At 26.1% G+C, this 24,005-nt stretch overlaps 1 protein-coding gene across 1 annotated transcript in view; it reads left to right on the top strand.

The window, feature by feature from the left end:
• The window catches only part of LOC100207796 (uncharacterized), a 37,081-nt gene extending 20,064 nt beyond the window's left edge, over positions 1-17,017 (top strand). The window contains exons 17-32 of the mRNA XM_065793871.1: positions 70-139; positions 221-307; positions 1,182-1,308; positions 4,395-4,447; positions 4,556-4,629; positions 5,010-5,082; positions 5,162-5,490; positions 5,994-6,063; positions 6,220-6,306; positions 7,914-7,982; positions 8,250-8,367; positions 8,486-8,538; positions 10,873-10,946; positions 14,274-14,346; positions 16,284-16,370; positions 16,679-17,017. Of these exons, the coding sequence (XP_065649943.1) occupies positions 70-139; positions 221-307; positions 1,182-1,308; positions 4,395-4,447; positions 4,556-4,629; positions 5,010-5,082; positions 5,162-5,490; positions 5,994-6,063; positions 6,220-6,306; positions 7,914-7,982; positions 8,250-8,367; positions 8,486-8,538; positions 10,873-10,946; positions 14,274-14,346; positions 16,284-16,370; positions 16,679-16,791 (1,557 nt within the window). The 3' untranslated portion in view covers positions 16,792-17,017. The remainder of the gene's footprint in view (positions 1-69; positions 140-220; positions 308-1,181; positions 1,309-4,394; positions 4,448-4,555; positions 4,630-5,009; positions 5,083-5,161; positions 5,491-5,993; positions 6,064-6,219; positions 6,307-7,913; positions 7,983-8,249; positions 8,368-8,485; positions 8,539-10,872; positions 10,947-14,273; positions 14,347-16,283; positions 16,371-16,678) is intronic.
• Positions 17,018-24,005: the final 6,988 nt, after the last annotated feature.

Below are 24,005 nucleotides of genomic sequence, written 5' to 3'. Positions count from 1 at the left end.
TTTAATAATTTTGCTAAATAGCTTATAATTATTTTTTAGTTTTTAATGTGTAAAAAATAAATATTGCAGGATGATGAAGAACCAAATGAAGATCAGTTTGATTTAGATGGAGCATATATTCCACGTATCTTCTTTCTTGGTGAGATGATTTTTTACTTTTTTATCTAATATCTTTATATTTATATATTATTACTGTTACATTTTTTGTTTTTTGTTTTAGATAATTTGGGAAAAGTTGAACCAAGTATTTTTAATGACGATAAGGAATACATTAAAGCAAAATATGCTTATGGTTCAACTGCTGGAAGTATGTAATATATGTTATCAATGATCAGTCTTTTGCTATATGTGTATATGTTGAAATTTTATATCATTTTTTGCTATTATGGATTTAGGTACAATGTAATAATAAATTCTGCTCACTTTAAATTTTAAAATGCTGACTATATTTATACACTACAGATGACAAAAAAGGAATGAGAAGCCTTTTTTTTTTTTTTTTTGCATTCATAAATGTCTTTCGTACCTTCTTTTTTTTTTAACAAGTTCACTCTTGACAAAGCTGCATGCTAAAACTTTTTATGTTGAGAGTTATGAGTAAGAAAAAAAGACAGGCCAAGTATAAAACTTTTTACCCCAAAACTTACTGAAAATAAAGAAGAATATTTTCTATTAAGAGCGATTTTAATACTGTAAAAGAAAGAAATGGTTCACCAGTTATATATATTATAATACTTAAGGGGAAAAGGAGAGCTTTAATAAAATACTCTCAATTTTATTGTGGTTAAAGGTAGGAAAAGCTTTTAAATCTTCTTTGGCAAGTTCTGTTTTCATAGTATCACAATAAACATACTCAGTGATTTGCAAAATAGTTTGTTACAAGGAATTGTAAAAACTTTCTTTTCCATAATGTCCATAATTTGAATAAAAAATTGACAATTTTGAATCTTAGCAAAACAAACAAGCTTAGAGTATTGGACATTACACCTGAAAGAAAAATGAAAAATTTAGTTTTTATGTACTCTTATGTTTTTCCTGTATACATTTTTGTTTATGTTTGTGTATGTGTGTTTGCAATTATAGTATGAATTCATAATTATTAGTTTAATTTTTGTGTTTCTATGTTTATTAAATAATTCTTTTTTATTTCTTTAAATATTATGTAAATATTTTTTATTTAGTTATCAAATCTATGAGGAGAGCTTTAGAAATGAATCTTGGCAAAAGGGAACAACCTGGAAAAAAAGGCTTTGGTACAAACATCAATTGGATGGGATATGAAGAAGGTTTAATACAAGCAAAAAAAATGTATTTGTCTATTTTTTTTGCTAAGGGCCAGTGCTATAAACTTTAGTTGAAACATGATTTTCTAATTAAATTTATTTTAAGTAATTTTTTGTTTTTTGTGCAAACATGAACTTTTTATTTCTGTTTTATTTATTTTTGGCCATTGCAACAAAATATTTACAATGGTATTAACAATGAAAATTTTTTTTTTTTTTTTTACTATAAAAAATTCATATAATTTTTTTTTAGATAAAGATGCAAATTTGGATTTATCATAAATTACCGGAAGACTTTTTTTTCACAGCAATTCAGTACCTCACCAAATAATTTTGTCATTAAAATTAGTATCATCACTGTCTGTCATCTTAGAGTCTTTTATGTTGTTGACAGCACTGTCTATTATATTATTCTTGCTTTTGTGCCCTGTCAAGTGAAAATTGACAGGGCAAAAAATTTGCCATATCCCTTCCCCGGTCATGACTAAAAAAAAACTTAAAAAATTTGATTTGACAAGAGATTATAAAGTGGCGTTTTCAATTTGTTTTATCCATTTGCAAAAGTGTATTGAAATAAATTAACTTGTATATGGCAGTCTAGCTCATATTCTCTTGTTAACTCTTTTGACTTGGAAGAGGTCTGAGGATAACATCTAGTTTTAAGTGAAAGGCCTTTAGTCTTAGACTTTTTTCTTTGTTTTTTTTTAAAGTACCAAAATAATTTTAAACTTTGAAGATATTTTCTTTAATCTTTTTTTCAAAGATTTTTAAATGGTTCTTTCTATTTAATTTTAAAATAAATACTTTACTGTTTTTTCTAATGAAACTTTCTGAAAATCATTTAGAAAGATTCCAGTTTACATGTGTTGACATTTTTGCATTTGTAACATTGTAATATTAACTTTAAAGATCAAACTTATTTAGCTAATGTTTATGTTAGGGCTTTTGATCTTTTCACTAATCATAAGACTCTATAATTCTAAATTATTTTTTAACAACATTTGTCTAACAATTAATGGTAATGTCTAACTGGTCATTTTGAGCCAATGAGCAGTCGATGATTGGTGCAAAGTTAGGACAGTTGATGTTTTATCTTGACAATAAGTTGATGAAAGTTTAAATAACAACTCAAAAAAAATAATGAAATTTTTTTTCTGATTCACTCCCAACAATACTATTAAGTTGGGAGGTGCTAGAAAAAAAGAATAGAGTTATAGAGCAAGGAAACAGCTAACAAAAGACTTAAAAAAGTTGAAGGTTGTATGAGTCAGGAAAACATGAAGATGGGAGTGAGTTACAAAGGGTTGAAGTGTGGGGAAAAAAACTAGACAAAAAAAAGTTTTAAGAGCATGCAGGGACAGATGCAGTAAAAGAATAAGACTTAGCTGAATAATGAGTCAAGTAAGAATGAGTTTTAGTTGATGGACCTAGAAATAATAGCTCCTTTAAGCAGTAACCATCATAGTATTTATGACGATGGGAAAGACGTTCAAGCTTAGCAGATAGAACGGGTCCAACTACGTTTACAGTGCATTTTTGAAACTTGTCTAGAAGAGAAAGAGCATCATTAGAAGAATCAGCCTAAATATGATAATAGTATTCCATAAAGGAATAAATAAGGGATTTTTAGAGGTAAAGAATGGAATCAGGAATAAGAAAATGGCAAGCACGATAAAAATGGCAGATGCTAACTTAGCAATCAATTGTATATATGGTTTCCATGAAAAGTCAGAAGTAAAAGATAATCCAAGAAGATGTACAGAAGAGGATTCAGTGAAAGGGTTGCCATTCATTAATGTAGAAATGTTGATAGTACTGCAATAGTTGTTTAAAGTAAATAACTGAGTTTTGTTGGAGTTAAAATTCATAAGCCACTGTGAGCCCCAATCTGTTACATAAGTGAGATCAGATTCAAGATCGGCTTTCTGTTCTAACCAATTGAAAAGAGAAAACTTTTTGTCAAGACAGGAGTATTGAGTTGAGTCATCAGCAAAAAGGGCTACTTTAGGTGTAAGATTGTCAGGAAGATCATTAATGTAGATAAGAAACAAAATACAACCAAGAATAGAACCTTGAGGTACCCCAGAAGTTACTGGAAATAAAGAAGAGTGTTGGCCTTCGATGATGATTTAATAAAGTGGTTAGAAAGAAACGATTTGATAATCTCAAAAACTTTCCCAGGTACAACATATCAAACAAGCTTATGGAGAAGACTAGCATGCCAAACTTTGTCAAAAACCTTAGATATGTCAAGAGCAATATCCCTAGCCACTCCGCCTCCATCTAATGCATGATAAAATCTTTCAGTCACAGCAGTTAGCAAGTCAGCCGTAGAGTCAGAGGATTGAAAACTGTATTGATCGTCTGAAAGTAATTATTTATTTGCCCAAGATGGGATGTAAGAAATTTGTTTATTAAAGACTCAAAGACCTTGCTAATAACAGAATTTAACTTATTCATTTAAAAGTTTCTTTACTCTCTATATAGCTAGTTTATGTCTTCAATTTATGTTGTTGGTAAATGTGACATAACATCTTTTCAAATGAGACATCTTTACAAATTTAAGTAGACCTACATTAATGAAAAAGTCATTAAACAATAAGTTCCTAATTAGTACAAAGTTAACCTTTTGAAGTTTAAACCTGTGTATATTACATGAAATAACAGTATTTAACAAATATTTTATAAAATAACAGCTACAGTTACTATGACAATTGATTGTTGTTACAAGAATGGCACTAATCATTTATTGACATCAAATTTCTATCTGAAGTTTTTTTTTTTTTAATCTTATAATTTAAAAAACATATTTTCAGCTAAGAATAAGGATTTCCTTTGTTTGTTTTGTTGTAAAATTTTACTACAAAAGATTTTGGTTTTTTGTTTATAGCATTGCCCTTTAGACTAATTACATTTATTAGTAAAGTTTTATTCAAAACTTTTCTTCAATAACTTAATTTTTATTTATGTATGTACGCAAAGTTAAATTATTTAAGGACAAAACCTTTAAGTTTATTTTGAATAATTCAAATTTGATTCTCTTAAACAATTATATATAGCGAGTAAATACAAATAAGATATATAAAGTATGAATTTTATGTTTGTTGTTAGGCACAAAGCTATTATGCTGGTCATGTATAATGATTATTGTGAATTCTCATCGTGTAAGTGTGACCTTTTCACTCATTCAAAAGTATATTATTAAACTTGTATTATATTATTCTTTTTAATGAGTTTGTTCATTTATTAATTAACAATTTTTTCTTATTTAGTTATGATGAAGCAGTTCAGAGAATCAAATGAAATAGCAGAAGTTGCAAAGAAATTTGTTATGGTTAATGTTGGGGTATATTTTTACAATATATTTTTTATAACTTTACTGCAATTATTTATTTTAAAATTAGAAGTTAGTGGGTATTTTAAAAGGAGGTTTTAAAATTAGAAGGTAGTGGGTATTTTAAAAGGAGGTTTTAAAATTAGAAGGTAGTGGGTATTTTAAAAGGAGGTTTTAAAATTAGAAGGTAGTGGGTATTTTAAAAAGAGGTTTTAAAATTAGAAGGTAGTGGGTATTTTAAAAGGAGGTTTTAAAATTAGAAGGTAGTGGGTATTTTAAAAAAAGGTTTTTGATATAAAGTTATTTTTTGCTTGTTTTTGTTTTGCATGTTCACATTAATGATATTTAAAAAAAAATTATGTATAAAATTAATCTAATAATATGTTATAAAGGAAGAAGAAGGCAAAGCTTTGGGTGAAAAATTTGATGTTGATGGAACATACACCCCTAGAATTTTTTTTATGGGTATACTTTAAGTTTTTTTTATGTTGCAAAAGTATATCTATAGAAGCCATTATTTAATAGTCAATTTTTATTGTTACAGATCCTGATCAGAACTTGCGTACTGATATAAACAACACAGATTCACCATACAAATTAACCCTTTTTTATTATGGTAAAACTGAAGATATTTTAAATGCTATGAACCTTGCATTAGAAAAAATTAACCTGACTCTTGGACGTGGCTTTGGGGAATATATTGAGTGGAAGAGATTTGAAAATGCATTAGAACATTCAAAAGAGTCCAAAATGCCAATTATGCTAATTATTCATAAATCATGGTGTGGAGCTTGTAGTGCTTTAAAACCTAAGATTGCCAATTCAAGACCAATATGGAAACTTTCATACTATTTTAATATGGTCAATGTTGAGGTTATTTTATCATTATTTATTGTTTATTAGGGGTGTAACAGGGGTATATCGGAGGTGGAACAAAAGTTGCAAATTTACTCTATTGAAATCATATTATTATATAGCAAAATGCTTATATAAAAAAAGTAAAGCTTAAACTCCTGCTTCCGTAGGTTGGAAGTTTCAATTAATTTTTTTCATAAGTTATAAGTAATAAAAATCATTTGTGAAAACACATTCTATCAAGCTTGAGAGTTTTGATATTAAAAAGTAAAACTGAAACCTTTATTAAAAGTTGTTTATACTCTATAAATTGTTTGTATAAAAGTGATTAAACTAAACCTCTGGCTCTAATAAACCTCTGTTACACATCCAATACACCTCAGTTACATCTATTTATCATTTTTATTTACTTCTATTAACTTCTATTATTATTATTTATAGAAATAACATCACTAAACATAACAAAATTTTTCTAGTTTTTTGGATTATAAAATCTATAATATTAATTGTAAATTTATTAGGATGAAGAAGAACCTCTAGACAATCAATTTTTTATTGATGGTGGATATTATCCAAGAATTTTTTTCCTAGGTATGTTATTTTTTCATATTTTCTTACTAATTTTTTACTTCTCAGGAAAAAATCTTTTTAAATAAATTTTTTATGCAAAATATTTTATTTTATGCAAGATATTGTATTTAACGCAAAATATTGTATTACAATAAAAAAAAAAATTATTTTACAAAGATTACACTGGCAAGGTACATCATGATTTGCATAATAGAGATCCTGCATTCTTGAAATACAAGTTTTCTTATCAAGAAGAAGAACAAAGTACATACTTTTTTACTATTTTTTTTATTAAATAAATTATTAGTAAAATAAATTATGTATAAAATTATATTAATGCACACAAATTTGTTGTATTAAGTATCTCTGATAGGTAATATAAAAATCTCTGATATATTTTTCAAAAAAATTTAGACTTATCTGAACTTATGCATTATTTAATAAAGTCTTTTGATAAAGAATCAAGAAAGAAAGAAACATATAAAAATGACATTAGTATTTATCACTGCATTCCCGTCATGTGTTCACATGATGCGTTCCATCTATATATATTTTATGCATTCTTCTATATATATTTTAATTATATTTCTTTTTTCTATTTGAAAATTTTCTATTATTAAAGAATACATGTAAACAATATATGCTATTGTATAAGTATTAATATATTTGTGTCCTGTTTATCTTAATAAAATTTCAATTAGACATTTTGTTTTAAAAAAAAGGTTTTTTAAGATTTTTATATTTTGCTTACAACTCTTTCTAACCTAAGTTCTTTAAGCTTAATTTGATAGATTTTATAATATATAAAAACCAAAGTTAAACTGCAGATTAAGATCGCCATGAATATTACTGATGATGTCATACTAAAATGGCCATAGCAAGAGATTTCAGATTTCTCACTGACTGTGGGTTCGGATTTAATCAGGCATACCTGCAATTATTTTTCCTCTGCCTAGGGCTCGCAGTGGCTTATAAATTTTAACTCAAGTAAAATTCAGTTGTTTACATTAAACAATTATCACAATACTGTTGATACCCTTATATTGTTGAATGACAATACTTATTAAGAGTATTGTCATTCAACATTTCCTCTTTACTACATCTTCCGGTTTTTTGTTCGTTACAGACCTCTCATAGAAAACATATATACAATTTATTGCAAAGTTAGCAGCTCCCGAGGTTGTCTCTCTTTATTATGCTTATCATTTTTTCACTCCTAATTCCATTATCTACCTCTACAAATTACTTATTTGCCCCTGTATGAAATACTATTATCATATTTGAGTTGGTTCTTTTAAAGATACCCTTATCCTTCTTGACAAAATTCAAAAACGTTTTTTAAAGTTGGACCTCTTTCTGCCAAGCCTTGGGCACTATTCCATTGTTCAAAGGTTGCGTCTCTTTATTTTTCTACAAATACTATCATTGTCACTGCTCAAACAAGCTGTCATCTCTAGCTCCTTTAACCAAAATTCATTCTTGTTTGACTTTTCTTTCAGCAAAGTTGCATCCTTTTACTGTATCTACTCCTGCATGCTCTAAAAACTTTTATTTGCCTAGTTTCTTTTCGTGCACATCAAAACTTAGGAGCTCTCTTATATCTTTGTATTTTCTCAACTCATATAATTTATAGTAAGAAATGTCTTCTGTCCATTTTCCATTTTCTTTCCCTTGAACAATATTCTTTGTTTTCTGCTAACTCCCAACTTAATTAGTGGGTGCTTGCAGCCTTGTTGGTAGTAAATTAATTTTAAAAAAATGTATCTACATATGAAAGATATTTAATACAGCAAAAGAAAAAACTTATTTTTACAATAATCTTTAAAGAATTTTTACTTTTTTATAATCATCAAAAAATTTGTCTTCTTTAGTCATAAACTCAATGCGATTCGCTATTGCAAAGTTATCAACTTATGCTCTTCCAACAGAAGATCAAAAAGGTACATTTTAGTTTTTCATATTTGAATTTAAAATAAAAAATTAAACTTTTTAATAAAACATTTTGTACAATATTATTTATTTTCTATTCTTTGTTTATATATAGTTAGTGTTGTAATAATTTTATGATAATAGTATTATAATTTTATTCTTTTAAATATGATATTAGTTTTAATATCGTAACTAAAAGACTAAAATATTATAATGATATATTAGTATTATTTTGATACTTATATAACCATTTATTTGCAACATTCAATTTATTGCAGTAATAACTGAAGGTAGCTCAATAGATACAACAAATTTGACCATGGGTAAACGCATCTTGGTTGAAGGAGGATTAACTTCAGTAACAATTGATGAAGCACTTGAAATGACCAAGAAAACGTTAGTTATTACCATTTTTTTTATTTTAAATAATGATCAATAGATGCTTATTCAAATGTATTACTTTTTTATTTTTTTCTTGATTTTTTTGATTGATCTTGATTGGTTTATTTTTTAGGAAGAAGCCAATTATGTTTATTATACATAGAACTACATGTCCATCATGTAAAGGTTAGTGTTTAATGAAAAAATACTGTTAAGAGTTCAAGTTATATTAGAAAGTGAAAAAACAAAACTGAAAATAATTTTGTTAAAAGTTTAGCTGTGCTTTAAATATGCTGATATTTTCAACTTCTGTACTTTAAATTGTTAATTTATAATTTGACCATACGTTTACATACATTTTCAGCAATGTTGTCTTCTATAATTAAAATTAAAAACAAACTGGCAACAGGCAGTTTTTTTACTTTTATGGAAAAGTCTGTGAGATGAATGTAAAAAATTATTTAATAACAAAAAGATTTATAATCTTTTGTAATAATACAATATTGCAGTTATATCCAAAAAGATTTGACCGCTCCAAAAAACATATCTAAAAAGATTTGACCACTCCAAAAACATATCCAAAAAGATTTGACCACTCCAAAAACATATCCAAAAAGATTTGACCACTCATAATTATCATAGATAATTATTTTTAAGTTCAAAATATACAGCTGATAACACACTAAGCAATCATGTGTGTGTGCGCGTGTGTGTGTAGCTGCATAATTATTAATTAATAGGAAAATATCTTATATGTTTTATATACATAAAAAAGTGTAATTGGATCATTACTGTTCATGATATCAATTAGCACAAGTCAACAGATGGTATCTATCTAAGAAAGTTCTGTGAAAGAACAAGAGTTACCTGAATTAACTGAATATGCTGTTTTGCTGTGAAGGACATACAGATTTCAAGCTCACAAATTCTTACTTAACTGCATTCTAGTCCTAATGTTAATGCCAGCACATTTCAAAGATGACCAAGGACTTCAATCTTCAATTGAATTGTGCTGCATTTAAGCTAGCTTTTTCTCAAAAAAAGTGATTGTCTCAAATTTTGCAAAGAACACAAGGGTGGGACTATTAAAATGTGACAATATGTCATGTTTTTAGATAAAGTGCAAGTTAAACAGGTTGCAACATACAAAGTTAATGTTTGCAGGCCACCAAACTTACTCTTCCATTCCCGATACTTTTCATCTTTTGTTAAACAATGTTCAGCATTAATGATTTGAGCGGTATGATGTTGTGCTAGTCACACACCTATTATTTTACTACATTCATTAGCAATTCATAATATGCAAATCCCATCAAAAACTGTTGGGTAAAATTGAAAGCAGAAACTTCTAAACAGAGCCAACCTTGCTAGTAGATCTAGAAAAATAATTTATTAAGATAAGTTATAATAAAATGGTGTGATAAAATAACAAGCAAACATGATAAGTATCTTTTTGCTGCAAAGAATAAAAGGTATTCTAAAGGTTTGAGGAGCCCATACCGAGAACTAAAATATATTTTTGTACTGTGGCTTCTTTATTCTTTTATGTTCATGTATGTTGCATTTTGAATTGAAACATTTTTTATTAATAAATTTTTGCTGTAAATATTGAATGGTTGCCATAACTGCATTATAATATATTTTGTTAATCACCAAACTTTTGTTTTTCAATAGTTTTTATGTCATTTTTGAAAGTAAACATTTTAAGTAACGATAATTTATTTAGAGTACTAAAAAGTTACTTTAAACTTTAGACTTGAGGAAAAAATGGATTAAAAATGGCTGCTTTAGTCTGAACTATTCAGATAACTTTTTTTTTATTCTGATTTTTTCCCAACAAAGCTGCAAGAAACCATTATTAAGTTAGGAGTTACTAGAAAACAAAGAATGGAGTTAACAAGCAAGGAAGCACTTGACTTTAAAAGTTGTAGGTTGTAGGTTTTGAGTCAGATGGGAGAGATTTCCAAAGGGATGAAGTCTCTCCCATCTTCATGTTTTTCTGATTCATACAACCTATAACTTTTCATCTGTTTCCTCTTTTCCCTCACATTCCTTCAAGTTTTCTTGCATGGCACCTCAGAATATTTTTAGTAAAAAAGTAATAATTTTAAGTACAAAGATCTTATTTTTGGTTATAAATCATGCATATTAATGCCCTTGGTTATTATAATAATTTGTAATGTATTCTTAGTATTTTGTTATTCAAATTTTCAAAATCATCATGTTACACTTTTATGTAGTATAACATTTTACTGCCAATCAAATTAAGTGCTAATTTCATCAGAAAATAGTACCAACTTACCTCCCTTTACCCCACCAACCCATGTCCCCCCTAACCAAATAAAAAGGGGAAGGTTTTTTAAGATAAATTTATTAGAATTAAAATATATTTTTAAAACTTCACAAATATTATTGTATTATATTAATGTGTAATATTATAACTATATTATTATTGTTTTACTATTATTGTATTGCATTGAGTTTTTACAGCATTTTTTTAAATGTTTGTATAAATTTTAGCTGTTTTAAAAATGATAACACGTGATGAAGAATTTAAAGGAAAGCTTGAACATTTTATCTTGGCTGATATTGAGGTAATTTACTTGCTGCGCCTAAATTCCCACTGATAGTTTCAAAATGAAACAGCCTTCTGTTGGAGCTTCAGTGCATACACCAATATATATATATATATATATATATATATATATATATATATATATATATATATATATATATATATATATATATATATATATATATATATATATATATAAATTAGTAAAAAACACTTTTCTAACATTTTTCTTCAACTTGAAGTTTCACCATTGCTGGATCATCGGGAATAGTTACTAAATCTAAAAAAAAGTTCAATTTATAGAAAAAAATGTTTTACAGGAAGTTATAAATTATTATTATAAAAAATATTTTAATTACTATATTTTTTTGGTTAACGGGAAGTTACAGAAAGTAATTATTAAATAAATTTCTTTGGAATGGGGATAGTTTAATTTGGTCATTTGTTTTTATAGAGGTATTTATTTTCATGCCTACATTTAGTGCCTACATCTGAATTAATTTCTAAATGTAGGCACGAAAATAAATACCTTTTAAAAAATTATAAAAACAAATGACCAAATTAAACTATCCCCATTCCAAAGAAATTTATTTAATAATTACTTTCTGTAACTTCCCGTTAACCAAAAAAATATATAGTAATTAAATTTTTTTTTATAATAATAATTTATAACTTTCTGTAAAATATTTTTTTCTATAAATTGAATTTTTTTTGAGATTTAGTAACTCTTCCTGATGATCCAGCAATGGTGAAACTTTAAGTTGAAGAAAAAAGTTAGATATGTGTTTTTTACTAATTTATTATTGCCCTGTTCTTTAAGAACAATGAGCACTCTATTTGTAAAATACACTAACATAATTTACACACACACACACACACACACACACACACACACACACACACACACACACACACACACACACACACACACACACACACACACGCACACACATATATATATATATATATATGTGTGTGTGTGTGTGTGTATATATATATATGTATATATACACATATGTATGTGTATATATATACAACTATAAAAGCATGTTTTGATAAGCACTGTGACGTCACACTGATATAGCCTGCTGCCAGGGGCTTCAGTGCATACATCGTTTTTATAAATGATGATTACTAGTTCATAATTACTAACCCAAACTAGTAATCATATGCTTATCTAAACATGATCACTTTGCAATGACATCACAAATGGTGAAAGCGTTTATTTAACGGTGAAAAGGAAAAAAAGAGAAAAGTAAAAAACGGAATATATAAAAAAGTAAAAAGAACAAATTGATTTAATAAAATAAAACAAAAACAATCAATTAAAAGCAAAGTAACAAGTTAAAAGAAAAGAAATTCGAAAAAATAACAAAAAGAACTAATATAAAAAAAATAATAATTCACTACTATTTTTCTACGCTTTTCTGTATCCATCAAGAATAACAAATATAATTTATTTTATTTTGAAGAAGTTTTTGTGTTTGCCTTTTCGTTATTTAATTTTTGTTTTCGTTTTGTAGTTTTTGTGCTTGCCTTTTCGTTTGCGTAAAGTTTGTTATTATTTGTGCTGTTGTTGCTAATGATTTTTATTGTTGTTTTTAATTAAATGTTTTCATATTTTTTGTCTTTCTATTTATTATAATTTCTAATTTATTATAACTTAATCATTATTTTTTTATAATTAACTTAATTTACGCTTGCTTTCATTTATTAATATTGCTGTTGAATTTTTGTTTGTTTGTTCATTTTATTTAGGTGTCACTCCAATGACTAGTTTTTAACTATATGAGTGATACCTAACCTAATTTTGTAAAATTATAAAATTTTCTAGTTTTCAATTTTTGGTTAAATAAATGGCTATAATGATATAGTTGATATAAGCGAATTTAGGCAAAAACTTATGGTGCTTTCAAAATTGTTTATAAAAATGTTATCAAACATATTAACAAAAAATATCAATAAAAAACTACAATATATAAAAAATTAAAGTTGCTTCGCTTACTGCTTTTTGACCCAACTGGTCATCATAAGTAATTTTATCCTACCTTATATAGGAATATGTCAAACTAGCATATAAACAAATAAACTAATTATGAATAACAGTTGGGTTGACAAGAAAAAAGAAGAAATCAATTTTAATGTTTGTGTGTCTTTTTTTTTTTTACAATCTTTTCTGGTATGTTTTCTGTATTCCCTAGAAAAAAGAAAATTATTTAAAAAAAGTAACTAAATATGAACTTTTGACATGTTAGTTGCAGAGAAACAATTTTCTTGTCATTCAAAAAAAGTTTAGTCTTTAAGAAATATAGATGGGTTTTTATGTTTTTAAAAAAAAATGAACTCAATTTTCTACTGCGTTAATTTTTTTTTAAAAGCATATACATATATTGTATATACATATATGTATATATACATATGTTTATATATAAATAAATGTTTATATATTATATAGATACATATATTATATAGATAAAAATATATTATATAGATAAATAAGAAAATAGTTTAAAATATATTATATAGATAAAAATATATTATATAGATAAATATATTATACAAATAAAAAATATATTATATAGATACATATATTATATAGATAAATGTTTATATATTATATAGAGTAAGTTAGGCCACTATTTTAAGTTTGTCACTTACACTTAAACTTCATTTGAACAAAAAGTATTAAAAAATTTCATAATGTAAAAATAAATTCATATTAGAGAGAAGAACTTCCTCTATCAAAACATGTAAATCCATATTAGAGAGAAGAACTTCCTCTATCAAAACATGTAAACAACATTTTAGTTTGTTGAATTTTTTGTCGTGTTAAAAGCTTTTTATTATTGATCACTTGAGAAAAATTATTTATTAAACAAAGGCTATTTAAATTATAAATTATAAACAAATTTTGAACGTTCAATAATTTTTTTTTATTCTATATATTTTTTCTTTTAAAAATAAGTTTTCTTTTTTTTTAAGTTTAACTTACCCTAGCAATGTTTTTGTAATGTTGATAGCGATTTAACATACCCTAACAAAATTTTTGTAATGCTGTCAGAAGCTTATCATGTCCTAAAAACTTTTTTGTATATTTTTTGTATGTATATGTATTTTTTATCTATTTTTTTAACGTTGACAGAAGTTTAGCATGACCTACAAATATTTTTTTGTAAAGTATCCAACTATAGTAAAGACTGAAAAACATTTTAATTAAAAAAATATTTGTTTTTCAAACATTTTTACTTTTTCAAACCTATTATATTAATATATATACTATTATATTATTCATACATTGTTATTACATATTAATTACACATTAATGAAATGTTTAATTTCTTTATAGGATGACATAGATGATGTAAAAGCTGACTCTTATGATGTTGATGGAGGTTATGTTCCACGAATATACTTTTTAGGTATCATTTTGTGATCACTTAATAATTATTGATAATTTAAATAGTCTAGTCACACCATACTCTTCAACATGATGTAACTAGTCACGCCAAACTTTTCACTCTGATGTCACTAGTCACACCATACTTTTCACCATGATGTCACTAGTCACACCATATTTTTCACCATGAAGTCACCAGTCACACCATACTTTTCACCATGAAGTCACCAGCCACACCATACTTTTCACCATGAAGTCACCAGTCACACCATACTCTTCACCATGATATCACCAATCACTCCATACTCTTTACCATGATGTGTTTTTTTCTCCACCTGCTAATTCAATTTTTCCCACTGCTGTTTTATTTTTTTATTTTAGTCACTTCTTTTGACTTCTCTGTATTCAACAAATGTAAACTTAATCTGAAATCTTAGTGTTATTTCTTTTTCAGTTTCTACAATCAAGAATAAACCATCTGCATAGAATAGCACCCATGGTAAACTAACACTGAACTTTTTAGAAAGAGCATCCAAAACAGCAATAAAAAGCAAAGGACACTGAAACCTATTGCACACCAACATTTACTTTAAAAGTGTTACTCTATCAAAAAGTATCACTTTTGTTTTGATTGTTGTTGTGACATTTTCATACATAGCTATGACAACCTTTCCTAGCTATTTTTTGACACCTTGTTTTCTTAAACCCACCAATACCATTAAACCCAAACAAATACCATCCACGGGTTTCACGGATTTGCAAATAATTTTCTATAATTTGTCATATATTAAATATTGCATTGTTGATCATTTATTGCCTAATTATTGTTAAATACTCTACTTCTTATTTTGTTTGCAATATTTTTTTCCAAAATATATGTTACTTTGTTTATCTCGTTGTGTATAAAGATCGTCTAATATAGAACATTTTATCATTGACATTGTTTAGTTTGTGATTTTGTGATTTAAAAAAAATCATAAAATAGACAAAAATTAAATCAAAATATCTAGCAAAATAATAGACAAAAATTTCATTTCAGACCATAATAATATTTCTAAACAATTACAAATGTATTTTCTCTCAAATATATATACTGGCCTCTCTTACACTTATAATTTACTTCAACGGCTAAAATTTTGGTATAAACTATATTCTAATGTGTCTCTTTTGTGTGTCTCTACCTCTTTTATAAATCTTTACCAACTTTTTTTTCCAATAATCTGGAATTTTGACTGAAAAAAACTGAAAAAAAAACTACACCAAATAAAGTCTAATATCTCAACCAATATACCAGAAAAACTAGCAACCTTTCCTAACACAGCTTTCTGAAAAGCTGACTTCATTTTTCTACATGTTGTCCCCTATGCTGACCACTAACTTTGTTTACTGACAGTATCTATGGTATAACAGTGACCTTCTTTATTTCAATCCATCTTTTTGTTATGTAATTTTGACCCTTCTTTGTAAACATAATAAATATGTCTCCACTTCAACCTCTCAATTTTTACAAAGTATCTTTTAATTTCAAAACATTACCAAAATAATTTTATGTCTAGACTTCTCCTACCTGCCATTTTAGCAATCTCTCCGCTTTTTCCTTGCATAGAACCCGGTGACTTACCTAACTTTCAATCTTGCACCTTTAATCACACCGACGCTCTCACCAGCTACTTTACAAGATCATCAACTTTTTCACGACCAATCAGATGCTGCATGAGGCCAACAAGATATAATCATGCGCATTTCTTATATATATATGTTATTATTATATACACGCACACATATGTATATATATATATATGTATATATTGTTATATATTAGATTTGTTATATAAAAATATATAATCTCTAGAGAATAGTTATAAGTAACACTCTAAGATATTTTTAAAGGTTTCTATTGGTTACAAGTTATAAAAATATTTAGCTTTGGTTGGTTATTTTTAAAATTTATTTCATTAGATCCACAGGGAAAAATATTTAAAGACATTTGGAATCTTGGAACTAACTACATGGACAATAAATTTTATTACTATGAAATGATCAGTAGTAAGTTTTTTACAAAAATTTTGTTTTGCGAATTTTTTAGTCGAAAACTTTTATAGGATTTTATCAAAATAAGACTATTTTATTATGGTCTATTTTAATTAATTAATTAGTCTATTTTAATTTAATAGTTTTGAAAATAACAATTTTTAAGTTTTAATACTGTTTACTGTTAAATTTAGAAATATTAATAACATTCAAAGTTTGATTTCTATTCATTCAGCGTGATTAATAATAAATAAATATTCATATATTTTTTAGCGGAAATAAAACTTCTTAAGTTTTTCCTCATATATTTATTTCGTATTTAGTTAACCGTGCTATGGATAAAACATTAAAGAAAATGGAAACCTGGGAACCAAGCTTAGAAGAGGCTGGATCGCAAGCAACGAAAAACCAAGATGAAAAGAAAGACGAATTATAATAATTTTTGTTAAATATGTGTTATTTGATGTACTATCTGGTGTGTTATTTGGTGTCTGTCCTTTATAATTAGTTTTTATTTGCAATTACTGTGTACAAGTTTTATTACGATACAATAGGATAATAGTATATTTGTTATATTTATAATACAATTTTAAAGATGCATTTTAACTTTAATTTTTAAAAAAACAGAGTAAAATAAAAAAGTAAAAAATACTTACAAAAAAGGTAGTTTTTATTTGTTATCCAAAGATGAACATAGCAAATAAATTTTTATTTTAAAATTTTCTATATTGTTAACGTTTTTTAAAAACTTTTTTTCTTCTGTTGTTTTAAAAACAAAAAAATAGTTTATGAAATTTGGACCCTAAAAGCAGACGTTAACTACACAATGCAGAAAGCAAGTTACTGTTTTCAGTTTTCGTTAAAATTAACGTTAATCAAAAAAATTTTAGGTGGGTAAAAATATGAATAACAACGCAACTGGAAATTTATTTTATTGCTTTTATTAAAAAACTTCTCATATGCTTGATTTCATATAACAATTATAAGCAAATTAAATTATAAACAAGTATAAGCAATTCTAATTAAAAGAATCCCAGTTAAAAGTTAAAATAGTTAAACAGCTTTACTTCTTTATGTTTAGTTACACGATGTTGAAAGCAAATTCAACATCGTGTCTTAAAAATGTCTAAGATGAAACATTCTATCTTAGACCTTGTTTAGAACGCGATAAAAAAAATCACAAAATATAAAAAATTAAATCATAAAATCTAGCAAACTATCTAGATAATAGAAAAAAATCACAATTTTGGCCACAATGATATTTCTAAATAATTACGATTGTGTTTCCTCTCAAATATAAATTCTGGACTTTCTTCTACTTATAATTTACATCAACTCCAATCAGCTCAAAGTACCATCAATAATTTTCAATTATAAGCTTATCACATAGTTCTAAATTTATACTTTTCACAAACCAAGGTAAATACAAAGCGTTTTATCCCAACAAAAGGTTATGCATTACTATCGATTCTATTAACTCGAACATCTTTATTCGACATTGGTGTGCCTATCACAATGTATTTAATACAAACAATTCAAGAAACATATTTATACTTAAATCAACTTTAATTTACTTTGGTCAACGTTAGTTTACTTTAGATCTGCAAAACAAAATTCTACTTTCTAAAACTAGATCTTTGTTTTCATAAAATTTGAAAACTTCTTTTTATAATATAACATATATATTATATATATATATAAATTTATCCGTGCTTGTCATTTTTTTTATTATTATTATTTTAATTTCAACACACCTAATTTACTAAATAAATCGGTGCATTAAACATTTGCCAAATCATATTAAATGTATTTATGCTTAAACAAAAGTCTTAAGTCAATTTATACAAATTGACTTACATAAATCTCAAGTATATAAACACTATAAGATACTCTCTCCTAGGGTTAGGACTATTGTAATTGTAATGAAAACAATTACAGTAACAATAACTTTTGTTATTGTATTAACATAATTTAGAAACAATAATAATACTTGTGATTTACAACTATTGTAATTCTGTAATACAATAACAATAAATATTGTATTGCAATTCATCTTTATAAAACAATAACAATATCTGAAAAAAAAATGTATTGTAATGACCCACTACATTAACATTAAATATTGTATTGTAATTCGTCTTTGTAATACAATAACAATATATTGTTATTGTAATAAAAGACATTAACATTTTTATTTAAGAAGAATTATTATGCTTAACTGTTTGTGTTACTAAAGTTAATTTTCATATATATTTTAAGTTCCTTTGCAGCATTAATATCGAGAGGAAAAAATAAAAGGGCTGAATAAAATAATTTATGAGTGTTATTTTTCATAATAGTAAATCTATCATCAGACAAGCAATATTTTGTGGCCATTTAGAGCTTAGAAATACATTACAAGATAGGTGATGCGAAATCTAAATATGTAAAAAATAAATTTTGCAATATATTACAAATCCGTAAATAAAAAATAGCAAAAATAATAGTAAGTTTGTCAGAGATGAATATAAATACGTTAAAATACGTTAGCTTTTCTACTTTAATGTAAAGTAATACACTACAATAGTTATTGTAATTGTTTTCATCAAAACAATACAATAGTTATTGTATTTTTATTTCATTAAAACAATATAATACAATAGTTCTCGAATTTTATTGTATTGTTAGAAAAAAAACAATACAATATTTATTGTAATTGTTTTTCATCACAGCAATACAATACCAAAATAAAATTTTTTTATTGTTTCTGTAATATTACAATACAATATTATTTTATTGTAATGTGTAATTGTATTTAATTTTTACAATTTCAATTACAATAGTCTTAACCCTACTCTCTCTGATACGAAATACTGTTCTGATTTGCAATCAGCATAAAGATTTATTGAAAATAAATTACGCTGTTAATTATTTTCATTTTTTATATAAAGTTTTATATTTTTTACATAGGTTTATAAATTTTAAAATTTATATATATATATATATATATATATTTTATATATATATATATATATATATATATATTATATATATATATATGTTATATACATATATGTTTTATATTCATATATGTATTATATATATATATATATATTTAAACTATTTCAATTTGCATTCAACTCTTAAGTTGAATGCAAATTGAAATAGTTTTTCGGAATGGAGGGAGTATAACTTCCTACATAAAGTATAATATAACTTTCAAAACAAAATATTAAAGTTAATTATAGGTAGATGATAGAATCAAAAAACCTATTCCAACGTTTAAAATTTTCTGTAAATTGATGACCCGATAATAAATCATTATTTTAAAATAATTGCGTAGCGTAAAAAACAAGTATATATTTATAATTTACTATACAAAAATGTGTAATGTGTGGTCTCGTGGTAATTAACTTTGCCTAGTCTCTCGGATCCTTTTAAGCGCATACGTTTTTATGTGAACTTTTATGTTATATTTTAAAGTATTTAGTTCTAGTTTTATGCGTATTGTCTATGATTGTTGTTAACAAAATGTTATATTGTTTTTAAATTATTATTTATTATAAAAATTAAGAAGTGTCCACTCTTAGACTGATATAAACAGGTAGAATATGCAGGGAGTGTCCATACATCAACTGACTGAATACGTAGAACATGCAGAAAATGTACATACATTGACTGACTTCAATAGGTAAAACATTCAGGGAGTGTACATACATCGGCTGACTAAATAAATAGAACATGCAAAAAGATACATTGGCTGACTAATAGGTAGAACATGCAGGGAGTGTACATACATCAACTAAGGGTTTCGGTTTGGCCAAGAAATAAGTTAGAAAAATAGCTTGTGTTAAAAAGTGATTTAAGAATCAAGGCAAACACTTATTTCTTATATTCCGGTGATCAATTTACACAAAACTTTAAACGTCGGGATAGGCTTTTGATTCTGTTATCTACCTTAATTATAATCTATAAATTTTATATGACTACAAAGTTGTGATAACTTTGGAGTTTTAATAAAGAGAGTAACAAAATATAATGTACAACTTTAAAATGAGGTGTTTAAAACTATGGTGTAATCAAATTTTTACAAAACTTATCATTATTATATATCTTCTGTGTCAATGCAATGTAATAAATGTGTTTCCTTTTAAAAGTCATAGTCCTAAACTATTAGTTTTAATCAAAAACGTTTAAACACTTATGCCATATACTTCGGATCCTCAAATTAATAAATCTCAACGGTCGATGTGCTATAATATAGTTAATTTTGTTTTGAGAACTTATCATATATAACCATAATATTCATTTAATTTATTTTTCAATTATAAAATCACATCGTATATTAATTAAACACTCGTTATTCTTTTTAATTTCTTATAATAAATATTATTATGCAATACCACCAATGTATGAATGAAGGACAAGACTATGCAAGTATGTAATATGAAAGACTAAAATAGCGTCTCCAAATTTTTAGCACGTTTTTTTGTTGAATTCAGTTTTTTACTTAGCAATTTTTTTTATTGATATCTACATTGTCTAACAAAGTTCTTATTAACTGTAATAACTTAATAATTTAATACATTTTCTGCTTTTTTTTTGATTTTTCAATATCAAAATTTTTCATATACAGAATTCTTTATACTAGTTTCAATAATTTCTTCAATCTTTTTTTGATTGTTTAATGTAAAAATCTTTGTTAAGGAATTAAAAGCATTTTAAGTTTCTGTTAAGTTTTTATTAAAGTTTCAAATAATAGAAAAAATGCTTCCATTAGGTGAATCTGAATAAGGTGTATGCTTATCCAACAAGGTAAATATCCAATAAGGTTAACAAGGTTAGGATTTCCTTTTACTATTATTTTTAACTCCAAATTCATAATTTCTGTCAATCTAAAACAAAATTAATTTTTTTTTTTGTTATTGCTGAAAAAAGCAAGTTTAAATCTTTGTAGAAGGGTGCTTAATAGTTCCAACAAGTTTTGCGGTCCAAAAGTTTTAATTCATGTTCAAGTTTGATTATATACGCTTATTCAAAATGTCACCATTGTTAATTGACAACTTTCTAAATAATTTTATTTTTAATGCGTTCGTGTTCTAAATAGTTTTGTTTTAGGCGGTCATGACGTAGTGGTTAGAGCGCCTAACTTAGAAGCAGGAGATCCAGGGTTCGAGGGGAGCTCTGGGATTATTTTGCGCCATCGATAAAAAAGGGGGCGTACATTTCTTAGTTAAATACTCTTTTACAATGCTTTGTAACAAGAATGTTATTGAAAATCTTTTATTCCCTCACGACGATTCTTATTCAAGTCTCACTCTTCTCCGTCGTTTTCCTTATATTGTGCAACTGTAATTTCCAATTATATACAGTTGGAAGTTACAGCAGCACAATGAAAGGAAAACAGAAATTGAGATTTACTGAAGACTTGAATTGGAATCTTTGAGAGGGAATAAAACATTTCATGCCAGTCTGAAGTCAAGAAATTACATAAAAAGTACATTTATCTACAGGAAGACAAAAGATTTCCACCCAAGGGCCATCACAAAGAAAATTACGGAAAAAATCCCAATCAGCTTTATGGTAGTTGTAAGAGGTACGATAATAGGGGGATTCTGATAATGAATAGAAATAAGATAATAATTTTAAAGAGATCAAACTGTGGTCAGAAGCACCTAAGCGTAAATGTGGAGAAACTGAGCACTGACTAGGATCGAAAACAAGACACAAGTCAAGTAGAGAAGGTAACTGATTCAGATTGTCCGAAAAGAGAGTTAAAAAGTTGACTATTTGCTTTAGAGATTTAGAAAGACAAAAGTTGAAGTTGATGAAGAAGATGAAAAGTTCTTTGAATACAGTTCTTGACTTGGCTTGTCATTAGCCTAGGTAACAAAATCTGAGCCATGCAAGAGAGGTGGAATAATAGATTTGCGTTTATTGCAAACACTGTTAAAAATTCTCCAGAAGTCTCAGGAGCCTATTTTTTGAGATGAAATACGAGATTTTGTGACCTGAGATTAGCAACGTTAGACAAAACTTTTTTACAATGGTTTCTAGCAATAGTAAACAGGTGACTGTTTTCTGAAGTACTGTTTGAACAATTGAACTAATTAAATAACTGAACAATTGAACTAATTGAAATAATTGAACAAAAAAATTCTTCAGAAAACAGACAGTTTTTTAATAAGGTTCTCGCGAAATCAACGAAAGTCGTTATTACGGGCTTCTTGAATCTTCCGACAAATTATATATATAGCCACTTCTAATAGTTGCTATATATAATTTGTATGTATTACGTGCACAGTTACACGGTACCACTGGTATAGATTAAGATAGAGAGTTTTTATTTCAGAAAAAAGTTTTTCAAATTCGTAATAAATAATATAATAGCTTAACAATAGTGTTCTTAATAAAATACTGAAACTGGTAACAAAAAGCTCTAAAAATTTTTCCCTCTGCCTCAAACGTGAGAGCCACAAGTTCATTAAATTTTTTTTTTTTACTTTTCTCGGCTAAGTTAAAATAATCTTTTAGCGTTTAAAACTTATGAACATATAAAGTTTAAATCCCAACTTATGAGAGTTACAAAATGTACATAATATGAAAAAAAAAAAATTACAAAAAATTGAGAATTGATGTGGTGATAAATTTTAGACTATTGTACAGCTAAGAAATTTGACTTTAGACTATTAAAAAATAAATAAATACATGCTTGGATACACGCTTGGATACATATGGATACAAAGAGTAGTAAACATTGAAAAATTAAAAACCAAAAAATAATTTACAGTATAAACCAATGACGGATCCAGGAATTTTTGATAGGGGAGGAAGTTGATGCAGAAATATTTTTGTATTTTGTATCACATTTGCGTCTCTTGGGAAAAAAAAAGCTCCTTCACTTCTAGAATGCTAGGGGCGACTCAAAAAATCATTTCGCAGCCGTGGTTTTTATTTATGGCGCACACTTTATCTCATTTACATTTGCGCTCACCATAAAAATCACGTGTCAACTCGAACTTGTCAGTTATATATATATATATATATATATATATATATATATATATATATATATATATATATATATATATATATATATATATATATATATATATATATATATATATACATATATATATATATATATATATATATATATATATATATATATATATATATATATATATATATATATATATATATATATATATATATATATATATATCTTATAAGCATTAAAACATCATATACGGTATCATACTATTTATTTCTTTTTTTACGTAATATTTCGGCTCATATAGTGAGAGCCATTATCAAACTGATAAAACCGTTAAAAAAACCGTTTAAAAATTATAATAAACATAATCAAATGATGTCATTGCAACGTCAGATATTCAACATTTTTAATTTTACAAAAAATGGTTTCCAATGGTGAGTCATCACCAAATTGCCATTGTCACGATTTAAAACGTTTTCTTTAGGTTTTGAACATTGTACACGTTGTATTTCAATGGCCTCACGAATTTTTCTTGTGTAGTTGTTTGACATAATGAAAACGTTTCCTAAAGAAAACGTTTTAAATCGTGACAATGGCAATTTGGTGATGACTCACCATTGGAAACCATTTTTTGTAAAATTAAAAATGTTAAATATCTGACGTTGCGATGACAT

The sequence above is a fragment of the Hydra vulgaris genome, chromosome 03 (assembly GCF_038396675.1).
Source record: "Hydra vulgaris chromosome 03, alternate assembly HydraT2T_AEP".
Taxonomy (NCBI): domain Eukaryota; kingdom Metazoa; phylum Cnidaria; class Hydrozoa; order Anthoathecata; family Hydridae; genus Hydra; species Hydra vulgaris.
Note: the sequence above shows the minus strand (reverse complement) of the source record. Positions and strands in the feature narration are given on the sequence as shown.